General features: G+C 35.4%; 1 protein-coding gene across 5 annotated transcripts in view; it reads left to right on the forward strand.

The window, feature by feature from the left end:
• STRN3 (striatin 3) overlaps positions 1-15,820 on the forward strand; it is a 62,335-nt gene that overhangs the window by 17,128 nt on the left and 29,387 nt on the right. For 4 of the 5 annotated variants that reach the window (XM_032111391.1, XM_032111394.1, XM_032111393.1 and 1 more), the window contains exons 2-7: positions 2,595-2,698; positions 8,728-8,801; positions 9,441-9,522; positions 9,807-9,986; positions 10,452-10,584; positions 12,178-12,319. In XM_032111391.1, the coding sequence (XP_031967282.1) occupies positions 2,595-2,698; positions 8,728-8,801; positions 9,441-9,522; positions 9,807-9,986; positions 10,452-10,584; positions 12,178-12,319 (715 nt within the window). The remainder of the gene's footprint in view (positions 1-2,594; positions 2,699-8,727; positions 8,802-9,440; positions 9,523-9,806; positions 9,987-10,451; positions 10,585-12,177; positions 12,320-15,820) is intronic. The other variant, XM_032111392.1, reaches the window with a different exon arrangement.

A 15,820-nucleotide genomic window follows, 5' to 3' on the forward strand; every position in this document is an offset into this window, starting at 1 on the left:
ACAGAAAGCAATTCTAAAAGAAGTCTGCTAATATTGACAAAAATGCCAGAGCCTCAACTACAAAGTGTGCTCTTGTGTGCTAACCCTTCTGTTCAACCTATTGGATCCTGTAAAGATTGTTATAAATACTATTGTATATAAAAGGGGTTTTTTAAGCTCTTTTTGTAAAGCAAATTCTTGGGGTTTTTTGTTTGTTTGTTTGTTTGTTTTATACCATTATTTCTGTAGTATATTAATTCTCAAGATTACATAGCTCATTAAATTGTCTGGTTGAAAAGTATGAGAGCCAGGCAATACCTTTTAAGTATGGAGAATTGATTCTGCTTGGCCAAGTACTCCAGAAGCATTTCCGTAAGTGAAAAGTTTGGCTGTGAGCATTTAGTAAGTGGATGCCTCGCTCTGTGTTGGTTACAATTACATTGTTTTCCTCTCGTTGAAATAAAGCTCAACAGTTGCAGCTAAGATTTGTCAAATAGTTATAAAAGGTTGCTGGCCAGTGGAAGAAAAGTAAAGGGGAGACCATCACTTCCAGAAGACCTTGTTTTTGGTAAGAGTTGAGAACTGGCTTCAGTTCAAAGGGCATTGGAGCTTTCCTGACGTTCATTAGATAACTACCAAAGTAGTTCTGAGTTTATTTTTGTAAATAGACTCTGTGGGCAGCTGGTAACTTCCAAATGTTTGTAGTATGCTGTTGTGCATATGTGCAGGTAATATATTTTTTAAAAACCTACATTTGTAACTCTTTCATGTGTACTGTGGTATTTATGTGTACTGTGGAAAGTTGGGATAGCGTGTTAGTCTTGTGAAGTTGATCAGTTGCTGCCCTAGGTACCAGAGGAGTGGAAATTGCATGCAGTTGTAATTTTCTGCAGAAGGCTGTTAACTTTCTATTTGATTAGTCAGTTTTGGAGTGGTTTTTAGAATCTAGCATAATTGCAGTTGAGTATGGTTGGTGTTGTTGGGTTTGCTGATTCTGGATCTTGTTCTCTACCTTTTATTTTGACATATCTGTGCAATCAGTACAGAGTCTGTTTGGGTATGTTTGGGTTTTTTTGGTGCCGAGTTGGTGGTGTTTCCTCCCCACCCACCAGCCCCTCCTTTCTTACCGTGCACTTTGGTTCCTTACTGTTTCTCACCAAGTGACAGTGGTTAGTTGACTGTGCTTTCATGACAGACTTTTAGCTGAAATACTCGTAACTGCCTTGTTCTCAGTAGGATTTTAATTGAATCAGTAGTTAGCTTATGCAAGGTAAAGGAACATAATTTAATTTGGTTCACCATTGAGCACAAGGCCAGAGTGGCTAAAATGAGGGCTGATGTGTGAAGTCTTTACACTGTGATACCACTTGGACTCAAGAAAGGACCGATGCAAGAATGTTACCACCCTGGTTAGACTGTTTCAGGCTGTAACCACTGAGCAATGAGAATGTGCGACCACACCCTTTACAAAAATCTTCTAGGATAGATTAGGTGCCGAGTATAGCACTTCCTCCCTCCCTCCCCCCCCCCATGCCTCCTTTAGTACTGAAATGGTGGTGTTGCTCTTGAGCTCAGTAGAGCAATGTGGTCCCTACATTACTTTCCTTATTCTATTTTTTTAAATTCCTCTTCCAAGAAATTTTATATTGAACCTAGTACTGCATTGGCTATTCAATTATTTCAGTCAATTTAAAGTCATAGAGAGGACAAATGATTTTGTATACTGATGTTCCTGTAATGATGGCGAATCCACTAATGTCATTAATTGTTTAAATTTTCTATTCACATCTGCAAATTCCCTTGTCTTTCCTAGAATTTCAGCTTGCAAAAGTCAAAACACAAGTCCTTTCACTTTGTAGTGAAGAGACCACTTTTTTCCTCAACAAACTTACTACCTTTATTTTTCAACTATAAATTTTTTGTGCTAGTTGAGATGGCTTATATGTTCTGCTGAATTTATTATCATCTACTAGGTTAGCAGGCAATCTTCCTTGCTTCTTTCTAAATTAAGGTAGTATGACTGGTGCTTTAAAAAAATAGCATTATTTTTCTCCATATTGAACAGCATGCTAAACCCAATTGTCCCTTGATATTCTAACATTCAGCTGTTTTCAGTAGTAAGTAAAATGTGAAGCCATAAAATAGTTGCTTCCTGTATAATGGATTTGTGGATTCTGTGTCTGAATTTATGTAATCATTTCTGTTCAGTATGGTGGCATTAGACGCTGAATTGCTGATTGCAGTGTACCTAATTTAATATGGCTTTGGGTTTGGAAGAAAATGTATAATAGACCTTATGCTAACAACACTGTAAAGACAAAAATGTGTGCATATATGAAAATGTTTCATATGATTGCTGTTTGTGCCTTCTTGTAGAGTTACTATACAGACTTTAATACCTGTTCATCTTGAACAGAAAATAATACTCTGTCTAGGGCAGGAATACTTTTGTTGTTAATGACTCGCTGAAATAATTAATGCAAACCAGGTTTTTTTCGTTTTCTTTTTCTTTCTTCTTTTTTCTTTTTTTCCTTCTGAGACATACTTTGTTGCTTTGTTTTGGGTACAGAATGGAATAAAATATGTTTTTGCTTTTTTTGTGTGTGTGTTTTCAGGCTCGGATAGCGTTTTTACAAGGTGAAAGAAAGGGCCAAGAAAATTTGAAGAAAGATTTAGTGAGAAGAATAAAAATGTTAGAATATGCATTAAAACAAGAAAGGTGGGTATACAAATTGTTTTGTTTTTTTCTGACCTGGAAAACTTAACAGACTAAGATGAACTCACTCACATTAAGTGAACTGTCCTTTTTAGATGATTGTGTTATTTTGTGTAAAGTGTCATTAAGGTTGGTCCTCTTCACCTTGTGTTTTCTGACAAACCTTAGTGTTTTCTATAATAAAATGTTGCATAATTTTCAAAATGTTTGGATTTTTGTCTTAAATGGACAAATGGGACTGTTTACCTTTTCTGAGTTCGAGTTATGGTATACTGAGTAAGAATGAACATACCTAAAGGGTTCTTGCCTTATTGCTGTACCTTTATCTGTGCTTCAGTTGTATTAAACTTGAAAGGATGAAAAATACTGCTCTCTTTTCTCCTTTCAACTATTTTGTATGTGTTGCATGATGAAAACTATGTTTTGTGACAGAACAAAATCCTTTAAAAATTGCTTTTGCATTTTGAAGTTGTTTGGGTTTTTTTTTTTCATGTGGTAGATGCTTGCATGTTTAGCCTCACTAGGTACATTTTCTGTTGCATTAATTTACTGTATAAAAAAATTAAAATTCTATTCAGTCTGTACAGACTAATGCCCTTCAAACCTCCGTGTTCTTTTGTTGCCTGGTTATTCCATTTAACCAAAACTGGTAGTTAATTTTGTAAAATCACTTGGGAAATTACCTTGTCATGTCCCTATACTTTCAGTGCTCTCAGTTCTTATTTTTAATTTTATCTTGCTCTTAAAAGGTAGCTGAGTCCAATGGTGAAACATCTTGACAATCAGGCAACAAAATATGTAGTCTTTGTTTGTTTTGATTTTGGGGGACCATTCCTGCCAGAGTAAACTTAAAATTTTGTAGCAAAATGTAATGAGGTTTCACGTGGATATTTTTAAGTTAGTTGTCCGGTGTAAGTATGTCTAAATATATTTTACGCTATGAATCAGTCTTATGAGTAAGGGACTACAGAAATACGTTTCAGTTGTTTTCATATTAAAACCTAATGTTTTGGTAAGATGGCTTTGTTCTTCTGTGTGAAGTGTCCAGTACAGAGGTGCTTCAGAAAACAGTGTATATTCATACAGAAAACCATATCAGCACATCATATGTTTTCTGGTGAAATAATAGGCAGAAAGGATCTATTGCTTCATTCAGCCCTGTCCTTTTAATGGAAAGTAACTCAAGTTTTCCAGCCAGTGTAAGACTAAGTTTCATTGTCATATCCTAGAGGTAATGTAGAAGTCACTGTGGGTTCAAGGCAGATGAAATGTATGCAGGGTCTTGGGGTGTAAAGAACATTGAGCATATCAAAGAAATAATACGCTATTATGGCAGATGCAGGTGTCTTGCATGTAAGTAACTTTCTGGAGGAAAAGATTTTGCTTATTTTGGCAGTAATGAACTGTGTGCTGCACGGGGACTTTTTGCAAATGTACACCATAAGGCAATGAGAATTCCCTGCTTATTGAGATAAATCAGAGGCACTTAATTTCAGCTGGAGTGTGAAGCCATCCTATAACAGGATGTTTGAAGTTGAATGGCTTTGGTGAAACCTCATTCCTTTCACAAAATGAAGCTGTCTTTATAGTCTCCCTATGAAATTCTAAAATTCATCTGATGGGCAAGAAACTTGTAGACACGTACACTAGACGAATAACAGGAGGAACATACCGTTTGCATTAGTTCTTATGGCTAGTGGGTACGATCCAACACTGCATAGTTTTCAAGACGAAGATCCTGGCTTAAGTTCCAGTCACAATTCTCATGAAGATTGCTAGAAGTGGGAACTGAAACTTGAGTTGACTGGTGAGTGTGTGGGAGGCAACAAGGAAGCTACGAATGCCCAGTAGTTTGAGGGGATCTAACTGTGAAAGTATGATGGATTGAGTAATTGAAAGCAAGCAGGTACTGACTTGCCAGTAAATCATCCAAGAATGATACTATGTTGGTTTCTTGCTTGTTGCACTCAGTGTTCAGGATAATGCGTGTTGTTATTTTTTTGTCATTGTTCCCCTGAGTGAAGAATCACAACTAAAGAAAATACACCAGCTCCAAAGCAAAATAAGTTCTGAGAATATCAGACCTGAAGATTGTTGACTGCAAATTTCAGTGCTGCATCTGATTCCCCCCACCCTCTTTCTCCTTTTCTTGTTGCTAACTCCCTTGTGCCATCAAAAAGTTTCATGCAGTGCAATACCAATTAGAAGGAGTCAGGAACAAACTCACTCAGACAACAACTGTTGTGATTTCTCAGAAAAAGGTTATGAAGCAGAACATCAGCATGTAAGATTAAATAAAATGCAGTAGTTGTTACAAAGTAGTTTAATATTTCTAGTATTTATCTGTAAGTATGTGTAATAACTTTTTAGACAAGTAAAATGTTATTATTTTAGTGTCCTTAAATGCTTTGATAGTTCTGGATACTTTTTTCAGTAATAAGATTAGGTCCTATGCAGTTATATGCACAGGCTTTCTTTGTATCTAGTGTGTATTGTTTTATGGTGCTTTGCAGACCCAGCCAGATGCTGTCGGTTGTGTACTCTGAGCCACTCTACTCTCCAAGCTTCATTACTATAGCGTTGGGCTTAAATTAATGAGACTTGCTGAAATCATGAAGCTGTGGCTATATTTTAGCTTCATGGGCTTTGGACTGGAGCTAACTTACACCGTTGCAACTGAGCGGTGGCATTCATTGGTTAAAAAGCAGGAAGAAGCTAAATCAAGTTAGGGTGTTGTTGCTTCTACTCTTTTTCACTCTCAGAAACCTAGCCTTAGATAAGTCAATACTCCAACGATTGAAAAGTTGCCCCTTGTAGAATTCAATTACTCTGAGATGTGGAGGAGTATTGTCACTGACTTGTCAGCAACACTGTAGCTTGTTAGTGTTTTTTAAGATATATAGTAATTACCCCAACAGGGAAAGAAATAGATGTGCGAATATGTAGTTGATTGGAATTTAGTAAGATTAATTTTTGCTGTGAAATTGAAGTTGTGATGTGAAAGACAACTGGTCTCATTGCATGCAGCAATATTTTGGCTTATTTGTAGTGGCTAGTCATTGGTATAATTCTAGATCAGATACATCATTATCTGCTCTAATGAACAATTAAAGGAGAATTTTAATTAAATGTTTTGAAATTGTAACTCCAAAATGGAACAACTGCTCCTAAATAGTATGTCACAGCTCTAAATTGAACAAATTTAGGTTGGCTTTTCAATTATAGTGGTCTATTGGCTTCACTTACGAATTGAGCAAAAAATATTTTGTCAACTTTGTTTAACTTGAATTATTTTCATTTTGGTTGTTCAGGTTTGGTTGGGGTTTTTTACCCCCCCAAATGGACAGTACTTTATAGGGCATATAAATTGTAGTATGTACTTCCAGCCCCACACTAGCTTGACAAGTTTCTTAAAGGGGTTTAGGTTTATTTATACCCTGAGGCCAGTCCATGGGAAAACGTGATGATGTTCTCAGGAGATTAAACAACAAACTTTTACTGGCAAAATTTAGAAAGTAAGGACAAATTTTAAACCAAACATGCAATCAAAGCATTTCACAAGGCATTGACTTAGCAAACTCAAACACGTCCAACTTCAAGTTAACCAGACACACTTCAGTTGTCTTGAGCCAATAATAATTTTCTCCAGTCTCTCACTGTACTTTTCATATCTGGAAAGCTTGGTGGAGCATTGCCCTATTACAATGTGGCACGGAGCCTCGTCTCTCAGTTTAAAGAGAGCACCTGAGGTAGACAGTCTTACTAGTGCATGGATGAGCTATGAACATAATTCATAAATAGTTAAAAAATACGATTCTGTTTAGTTGGCAGTCAGATTCAGGTCACACAAAAGTCGACAGGAGCTTTATAATTTTTCAGTTGCAATGTGATTGCCATGAAATGAGGGATTTTATCTTACTAAAAAGGGTCAATAGTGCCATCTACTGACAGTTTGTTAATGAGACTTCCTAATTGCAATTTTAGCAGAAATGTGTGTAATCTAGAAGAAAATCCTTGCCATCAAATATATAAGGCACTATTTGAGATGTACCTGTACTTTCAATTTGAAAACACTTGCAATAGTGGCTCAGGCATTTGAGAAGGTTTTTTTTAAAATCCTTGATTTTGCCCAGCACATGTTCCATTATGTGTCTTTACTTGAGGAGTTTCATATTCAGGAACAGTCTTTACCATTGATGGGAGCTAGGTGTTGTTCAGTTATTCTTAAGCCTTTGATCAAATGTTTCATTTACAAAAATAGACAACTGTATTTCTTAGAGGCTTCTTTAAAATATGGCTGGTAATGTTTTTACAGATTTTTTCACCTTGGCTCTACTGCAGAACACCTAGAGTTCTTTACCTTGAGATTTCGAGTATTTTTTGCAAAGGATCTATGGGGCAAAAGTCAAACTCTGACAGATCAATGATAAAATTTTAGAACTCCAGGACCTAGTAATAGGTAGTTCAGATGAGGTTCCTGGTTGTAAAGGAAGCTGAAGGTATTTTGATAGCCAACTTGGATAAAGAATAAGATTCTGAGGGCTCATGCATACTTCCATGGAAATAGTAACAACAAGACAGATATTTTAGAAAGTGATGATGTTTTGACAATCAATGGGGATGATAGAATGGACACAGACACCAAAGGAAAGAATGATCTTGTTTTACTATTGATACTGAGGCAACACAGAAGGAAGAGCATACATTTGATATTATTACTCATTCGACTTTAGCAACAAACAAAAATAAGCAAGGTAATACATGTAATCATTACTAAACGAGAGAAAGAATAGTGATTGAGAAAGATACATCACAAATTGCTTAAATATTTCACCATCATCCAGAGTCTGCAAGTGCTGGGGAGCTCTGTTTCACAGCGAGGACCTGGAGAACCCTTCCTGGTAACTGGGAAAATCCTACCCGGTGCATCCACTCGTAGGTGAGGTCTCAGCTTCACTCAGAAAGGGGTCCAGCTTTTAAAGGGCCAAATCAACAGGTCCAAATGACTTGTTAACCTTTTGTGCAGAAAACATCTGGTTCTCATGGCGCACTTCCTGTCCGGCCAGGGCCAGAGCCCAGGCCATGGCTGGGAGGGTTTTTGCCTAAAATATTCCACTAACAAGTCTCTAGAGATAAGGGTTGGGAGGATTTCTCTTACTAACAAGCCTTTAGGGATATTAGTTGGGAGAATCTCTTAATATACATTACACAAGATTATACAAACATCTCTACAACAGCAAGTTTGGCATTAAGAACAACTGATATAAATATTTTGATCATCTATTTTTAAATAAAGAACCTTGATGGTATTAATTGCATCATGCTCAAGGTTCATCCTGTAAGTCAGCTCAGGCTTAGGCCTGCTGTTCAGGCCTTAGGATATCAGAGGGAGAAGGAGAGATTAGAGTTAGGGTATCAGAGGTCAAAAGATGGGAAGGACTGAGGCACATTTGCATAGGTGGACCAAGTAGAAATTGAAAGCTAAGCCTCCAGTCAATAGGAGGAGAAAATCTATAAGAGAATACAGGTGATGAAAGAAACTACCACTCTCACGTGGTTCTTCAGAGGGATATGTGTCATAAGCAAAAACAGAGCAGGAGACAAATCAAAGTGGAAATCGAAAGTGGCAGATAGGCAGGAACCCCAAATAAGAGGTTCATTTGTTGTAGTGTGATTGGCTACCTATGGCAGTGGTACAACTGGAAAAATTATTTCTGCTAAATTCTTGAACCTGCTAGTTTTTGAAAGGTTCTCTTACTAGCTGATACACAGGAAAAAACGCACATTCTTGGAGAACATACTAAACTCTTGTCTGTAAGTTACTTGTTAATTGTGGATAATTGTCAAAATACTGTCTCAAAACTGTTCTTGAAAGACTAGAAATAATTGTTTGATGCAATAATTATCACAACAGTTTTTGATGGATTAATTGTACTACGTTGGCATGGTTGCTTTAAATGGGAATAGTGGACTATTTTGAGTTTATTGAAGTTTGGTATGCTAATTTGATAAACATCTGCATATTTTTTCAGGGCAAAATATCATAAATTAAAATATGGCACAGAACTGAACCAAGGTGACTTGAAAATGCCAACTTTTGAATCAGGTAACTTTTGCAATAGATTTTTGTCTGTTTAATTCATTGCAGCTTTCCATCTTCTCCCCACCCCTCTCTTAGGTGTGTTGTAGGGAATATATGTAGGAAAGTTTTGGCATGGGGTAAATATTTTTAAATCTGAAAATCAAAATTAATTGACTTGGTTTTTTTTTTTTTAAGGAGCTCTGAATGTTTTTGTCTTAAATCAAGGGAAAAACTCCAAGGAAGTAAAAAATAGGCTATCCTTACTGTTTTTCTGGAGTGCATCTGATTTTGCTGTCGTAAATATCAAGTTGATAATACCAGTTTTGCTCTTCAAAGTATTGCAGATAAAAGAAAGCATTTCTCCTAACAATGCTGTGCTCTTTAATAAGAAGAATTGCATTTGGCTTCTTTTGAAATGTTGGTATTTGGGAAGTCTTTGGGCCTGTATTTGTATGGTGTGCCTTAAAATTGTGGTCAACAGGTACATATGCCACCCCCTCCCTTTTTTCCCCCACCTTCTGTTTTACAAGTACCACATTTTGGGTACATTTATACCCGGTTGAAACTAGTGATCATGATGCATATTTCTGACTTGATGGGAGTTTCTGTTTGTGTCTAAAAGCAGTATAAGTTAGATGTTAACTATGACACCATGTCTTTCAGAAGATACCAAAGATACAGAGGTTCCTGCAGTACCTCAGAATAGCCAATTGACCTGGAAGCAAGGCAGACAGTTACTGCGACAGTAAGTGGCATTGTTGGATATTGGTGTATTCATACTTTTCCCTGCAGTTTGAGGAGCTCTATGAAACAAGAGTCACTGAGGTGGGCAAATAGTGATTTGTTTTTCAGGACTTTGTAGTCCTGAGCTTTAAGCAGTGTAGAATAAGGTTTTCCATGTGAGATGGATAGCAAAGCTTATTTTTCCATAAGTGATACAACAATGGTATTAATTTTTAACAGTGAATACTAAGTTTCCTTTTTCATCAAGTATCCTTTCCTCTTTCTTTCTTCTCTTAACACATCCAGGTATCTTCAGGAAGTAGGTTATACAGATACAATATTGGATGTACGCTCCCAGCGGGTAAGGTCTTTGCTTGGGCTCTCCAATTCAGAACCAAATGGTTCAGTAGAGACAAAGAACTTAGAACAGATCCTGAATGGGGGTGAATCTCCTTCATCAAAACAAAAGGGACAGGAAATCAAAAGGTAAGTGAAGACATAAGAAATGCCTAAGGTTTCTTTTGCTTAGTCATTGATATGTACTGGTCAGTTCAAATTGAACTTCCAGCTGGAGAGTGTCTGAACACCTGTGAATGTAGCTGACATCAAATGATTATGAACTTAACAGAAATTGATTATGCATAAGAACATATGCACCTATTACATACATGTATGTATGTTATACTAACATTATATATAGGAAAATGGTGTGTTGGTGTTGAATTATGTAATATAATCACTTTGGAGTTGTTATTTTTAGGAAAGAGTCTGTTGGGTGGTGCTTTTCTAATAAGGACTTACATGTAGAAACTTCTTCATTCAGTGTTTTCTTGTTTTACTAGTTTTAAAGCTCTTAAGCTGTCAGCTAGCAATTTTTGTTTAATCTGGTTAATCTTCTAAATCTCTTCAGCAAGTAAAATGGATTCTCTCTTAATGTTTTTATCTATGTAGGAATTCTGGTGATGTTCTTGAAACATTCAATTTCTTAGAAAATGCGGATGATAGTGATGAAGAGGAGGAGAATGACATGATAGAAGATATTGCAGAAGGAAAAGAAAAGCATCGGATAAATAAGAAACACAAGGTAGAGGATCTTTAAAATTTTTTTTTTTAATAGATCTGAAATTCCCTTTAAAAAGGGAATTTTTTCTCTGGAGACGATATAAATTTGTAATGTTAAAGTGTTTGTTGCACTTTTGTTATCTGAATGGATAATAAGCAGATGCATTACTCATAAATTTGGTGGTATACTTAATACATTACATTGCAAACTTCAAAACAACCAACCAAGCTGTTTACAAATATGAATTTATTGATAAATTGGCCATCTCATCTTCTCTGCATAATTTGAGTCCTAGGCAAATTTAGCACAGTACAACGTGCATCCTTCCTGAATTTTGAACAAGGTAGGAGCAATTCCTTAGGGGAAATGAAGTTATGTAATGTGAAAAAAAAATTGCTTCCGTATCAAATACATGTTCAATTCTTCCTTTTGGGCAGTTTATTACTAAATATATAAAGAACGTAGCAGAGACTTGTCTCAAATAACCTTTTGTTTAAGGTTCTTTTAAGTTGTGTTCTGTTTGTGTCTTTTAGTTTTCCATTCTGTGGGCAGCTTTCTAGGTAGGATAGACAGTGTTTACCTGTCCCATTTTAGTTCTTTCTCCTGTACTGAATCCTCATATTTGGGGTTTCTTTATTTAGAGATACTGATTTATGAATATTGTACTAACAGTTTTGTTACTTTCTGCTCAGAACAATATTCTGTTGCATGATGACCCTCTGGTTGCATTGGATTTTCTTGACTAGCTGACAGCATTAGCTTGGCTTGATGCAAGTGTTAAATCTCCCAAACTAATTTGTCAGGAAGGGGTTTCCACCATACCTTGGACTTCTGGTAAACAGATTAGTCAAGCATTGAGTTGAATCCCTTTTTTTCTAAGGCATCAGGTAGTCTGATAAAACGATTATCAAATAAATCTGTAAGCATACATGAAGATCTTACACTCATTTTTTGTCTTTTGACAAAGCTTGGGGGTTTTTTTATAGGAAGCAAAAGCATCATTTATACTTATCTCTATAAAAATTCTCTCTTTCTGCAAAAGTAAGAACATTGTGCAGATAACCTCATGTGGAAATTTTCTTCACCTGAAGAATGAAATAAAATTTTTCACTGATGCCTTGCTAGTGGGTTTTTTTGTTTTGTTTAAAGTGAAGGTGTGGTTAGAAATAGTAAAAAGACAGTTTTCCTAAAATGCTCTATATTCCAAATTTATGCTTGACACTGAAGTAGAACTGGAAAGCAAAAAGAAAGAAAGGCTTCTGGACCAGTAGAAAGCATAATTTGTAAGCCTTCTCTCCAGAGCTGTTGATAGTGCAAGAAAATCAACAAAGTTTTCTAATTGTTATATGTTAAAATAATGAAGACTAGAGTGTATGGGATTTTTGTTGCTAAAGCTAGTGTCAATGTTCTTCTTATTTCCTAGTGTTCACTAGCCTGCACTGCTCTCTTTTTTGTTTTGATAAGCTCTAAGTTTCTTTTTCTGCATTTTAAATTGAAAAATGTTTTTCCCTTGCAACAAATTACTCAGTGAGAATAGCATATATATTTTCTAACCTGAATAACTATAAAATCTGTTTATGATTCAAATGCAGGAAAATATTTATCTTCTTGCAGATTGGTAATGAAGGTTTAGCTGCTGACCTTACAGATGACCCTGATACTGAAGAAGCTTTGAAAGAATTTGACTTTTTAGTAACAGCTGAAGATGGTGAGGGAGCTGGAGAAGCTCGAAGTTCAGGAGATGGAACAGAGTGGGGTAAGACACTAAAAAAAGCATTTAGAAATAAGGGAATTCTTGCTCATGATAGTACCTAAGGGTTTTGTAATTGCCTACTAAAATGGTGTGGATGTGTGGATGAATGTGATGATCAAACATTGATGCTTAGAAAATGATCTATTGTATGGTGAAGCTTTCAAGTACAATTGTAGTTATATTTGTTTCAGGTTTTGTTTTTGATTTCAAAACTAAGAGGAGAATATTTTCTTTCTTAGATAAGAAAGGCTAGGATTCTGAATGTTTCTATACCTGGATTAAATTTGCTTTCAAATACAGATTCTTTTTTCCTATTTGTTTCTTATTAAGACCTTCAAACTTTTTGTACCTAAGTTAAATTAATTTCTTCAGTGTACTTGAAAAATGGACAATTAGTACTTTTATTTTTCTGACTGAGATTTTTAGATGTTGTTGCTAATATGGTTTGCATTAGTAAAATAAAAAAAAACCCTGAGATATTTTCTAATAGCCCAACTTCTTATTAGTAATTTGATGTGAAACAGAATATGTTAAGTCAGAAACTTCTGCAACCTGCATGTTTCGAAAGAGGAGATTGAAAGAAGGAGAAAATTTTTAGAGGAAAAAGAATAGTGACTCAAGTAATCAATATCTGCCTTAGAATGGGAAATTGACTGTCTTAATTTCTGAACTGTGATAAGGGCAATTTTGTAGTTACATACTGTAAGTCTTAAATTGTAAGCCCCAAACTGCCATTAGATCATGTTTTTTGAGCATTTTATGTCATTGTGACAATGAAGTCATACATCTTAGTGAGCAAAGAGCATATAAAGATTTACAGAAATTAAAGTAATGGTACATCTTCCAGGAAAATAATCCAGTCTTGATTTTGAAGGTACCAAGGGTTAGAAAGCATTATTTCCTAAAAACTAATATCAAAGGATTAGTCACCTTTATTTTTAAAACTCAGTCTTATTTCTTGTTGGAAGTTGAAGCCGAACAAGCTGTTACTTTTATTTTTTGTAACAACTGTCTATTTTTAGTACCATTTTAGTTGCTTGGTGTTGTTCCCCTTTGAAGTTGTTGTTATTTGATCAGTTTCTTGATCATCTTTTCATTTAGGCACACAGGCAGATCTCTTGGTGTAAGATGTCTCATAGAACCTGAAGCGGAGTTTTTGACTTCATTTGCAACATCCCTTCAAATACATAGTGATGTAGAAAGTTCTGGTTCTAGTATCAGTCTTACTATTGTATATAAAAGGCAAGATAGTTTGATACGGTAATTCATGCAGTCAAAGATTTACCCATGGCGGACTACTGAAACCTACTGCGTTGAACTGGCTCTTCCACTGAAATTCCAAGTCATTGTTTCCAAAGATTACTTTCCCGGGTGTTCTATCTCTGGCACTTTCTCAAGTAGTTACCCAGTTTTAAGGTCTATTTTAAAAATCAAATTGACCCACCACACTTTTCATAGAGCAGTTTGAATGTTTTTTATTACAGTTTAAATGAACCCATAGCAAAGTGAGGCAGAGCATTTTAGGAGTTTGTACGCACTTGTGACAGCTGGTTTAACTGCAGCAATCCCATTGCTACCAGAAACTCATGTCTCAGATGAGGAAGTGGGAAGGACGAAATAAAACATAATCCTAGTTTCATCTTTCAAAGTATGTTCTGAGTTTTGCCATATGAAGACAACTTTCATAAGTTTTTTGTATATTTTGTATGTTTTGTAACTTAAATCAGTCAAAGATGCTCACAACTGTAGTAGCAGTATTTTTTTCACAGTATGTCACTGATTTTAGTACAGATGTTCTTTCCTTAAGTGGGCATTTAAGGATACAGTCCATCAGATCTTGGGGTTGTGTTACTTTTTTAAAGATCAGTGTAAATATGACAAGGTTTCTTTGTTAACTATCACAAGTAACATTTTAAATACTGTCCCACTTAAATGCTTTCTAAAATAAAATAATACACTACCTCAACCAATTTATTTCAGCCTGTCATGTTATTTTGAACTCTATGAAACTGTTGTTTCTTCAAATATCCAGGTCCATCCACTTAGTTATTTATTTTAAGGAGAAACTTAAATTAATACATACCATTACTTCCTAAACAATGGCATCACCATGAACTTAAATATTTCAGTTAAAATTCAAATTTTTCTTCATAATGTGGTAGTTGCTCTGTTCTGTTTTCATAGTTTTTTCTTTCTTCCTGTTTTAATTTTCCTGTCATTAGCCTCCTTCTATCACTTCTTACTCTTGCAAACATTTAAGCATTCTGAAAAATATGTAAATATTTACATCTCTAATTAGTTATAATGCTTTTATTTAGTATCTGGAAAACAAACATCTGATGTTTAGGCTCTGAACATATTGCCTAGTCTTGCTTTATTAATATTTACAATATTTAACTGCGAAGTATTATCTGTAGGTCCAGCTTCCAATATCCTAAAATATTTCAGCACCAAATTTGATAGTTACATTTTTGCTGTTGGAGACTCCTTCAAACCAGCCACTGAGTGTTGTGAAGTTTGGATTGCTTTTCTTCTATATTATGGCTTTGTATGAACACATTCTTTTTTTATAAGTGCCTCAGTTAACATTGAATGTTAAATTAATTCCAAACATTGGGATTTAAAGTGTCCTGTCATGCAACGTTTTTTACTTAGGAACAGCTTATCTTCAAAATAGTGAAAGATGAGGAAGTTCAAGCAGCATTAAATGAAGAGTTGAAGTATGTGACATGCTAAAAAAAGAATATACAGGTTTAGATTAAAAAAATAATAAATTTCTTGTGGTCATTTAGTATCAAGAAAAAATGCATATGTAACTTCAGTTTGTTTAAGCAAACAGGAATATATACATATTGTTATATATTGTGCTACATATCACAGATTTAACATATTACATAGTCTCTTTTTCTGCTTATGGTTTCAGTGACTAACTGTGTGTTCATCATTGGGTTTCTCTTTTCCATGAAACACAAAAGTTCTGTTTACAGATGGACCATGATTTAGAGAATGACTGACTGTGCCCAGAATTCTGGGTGGCAGAGTGTGACTGAAATTCAGTCTCTATGTCATCTTCAAAACGCTTTTAAAAAATAGAAAAATTTAAAGCCAGCCTTTCTCCACCCAGTTATACTGGTCAGTGGACTTCCTGGGTCCTCTGTGCTGTCCTGGTGTAGTTTAGTGCAGGGAAGATCATTGTTGGGGGGAGTTGCAGAGATCTTGTAGTTACATGGCTCTGTTCTGAAACAGCCTAATTTATTTAGGCATGCTGGAGAGAAACACTCTTGGGTTTTCCTAAAAATCTTATTTGAAATTCATTTCACAGCCTACCCAGATAATGCAAGTTAGTCTTTTATCTAGTTTTCTATTTCTAACCTACATTTCTGCAGCCAACAGTATTGGTTTTGAATATTTATGTTTGCAGGCTTGCACTTTTCCTGTTTTCTGTTGACTGAATGAGCCCAGTTCCTTCAAATTCTTTGTCTTGATATTTAATGCCCTATTTGT

This window comes from Corvus moneduloides, chromosome 6 (assembly GCF_009650955.1).
Source record: "Corvus moneduloides isolate bCorMon1 chromosome 6, bCorMon1.pri, whole genome shotgun sequence".
Classification (NCBI taxonomy): Eukaryota; Metazoa; Chordata; class Aves; order Passeriformes; family Corvidae; genus Corvus; species Corvus moneduloides.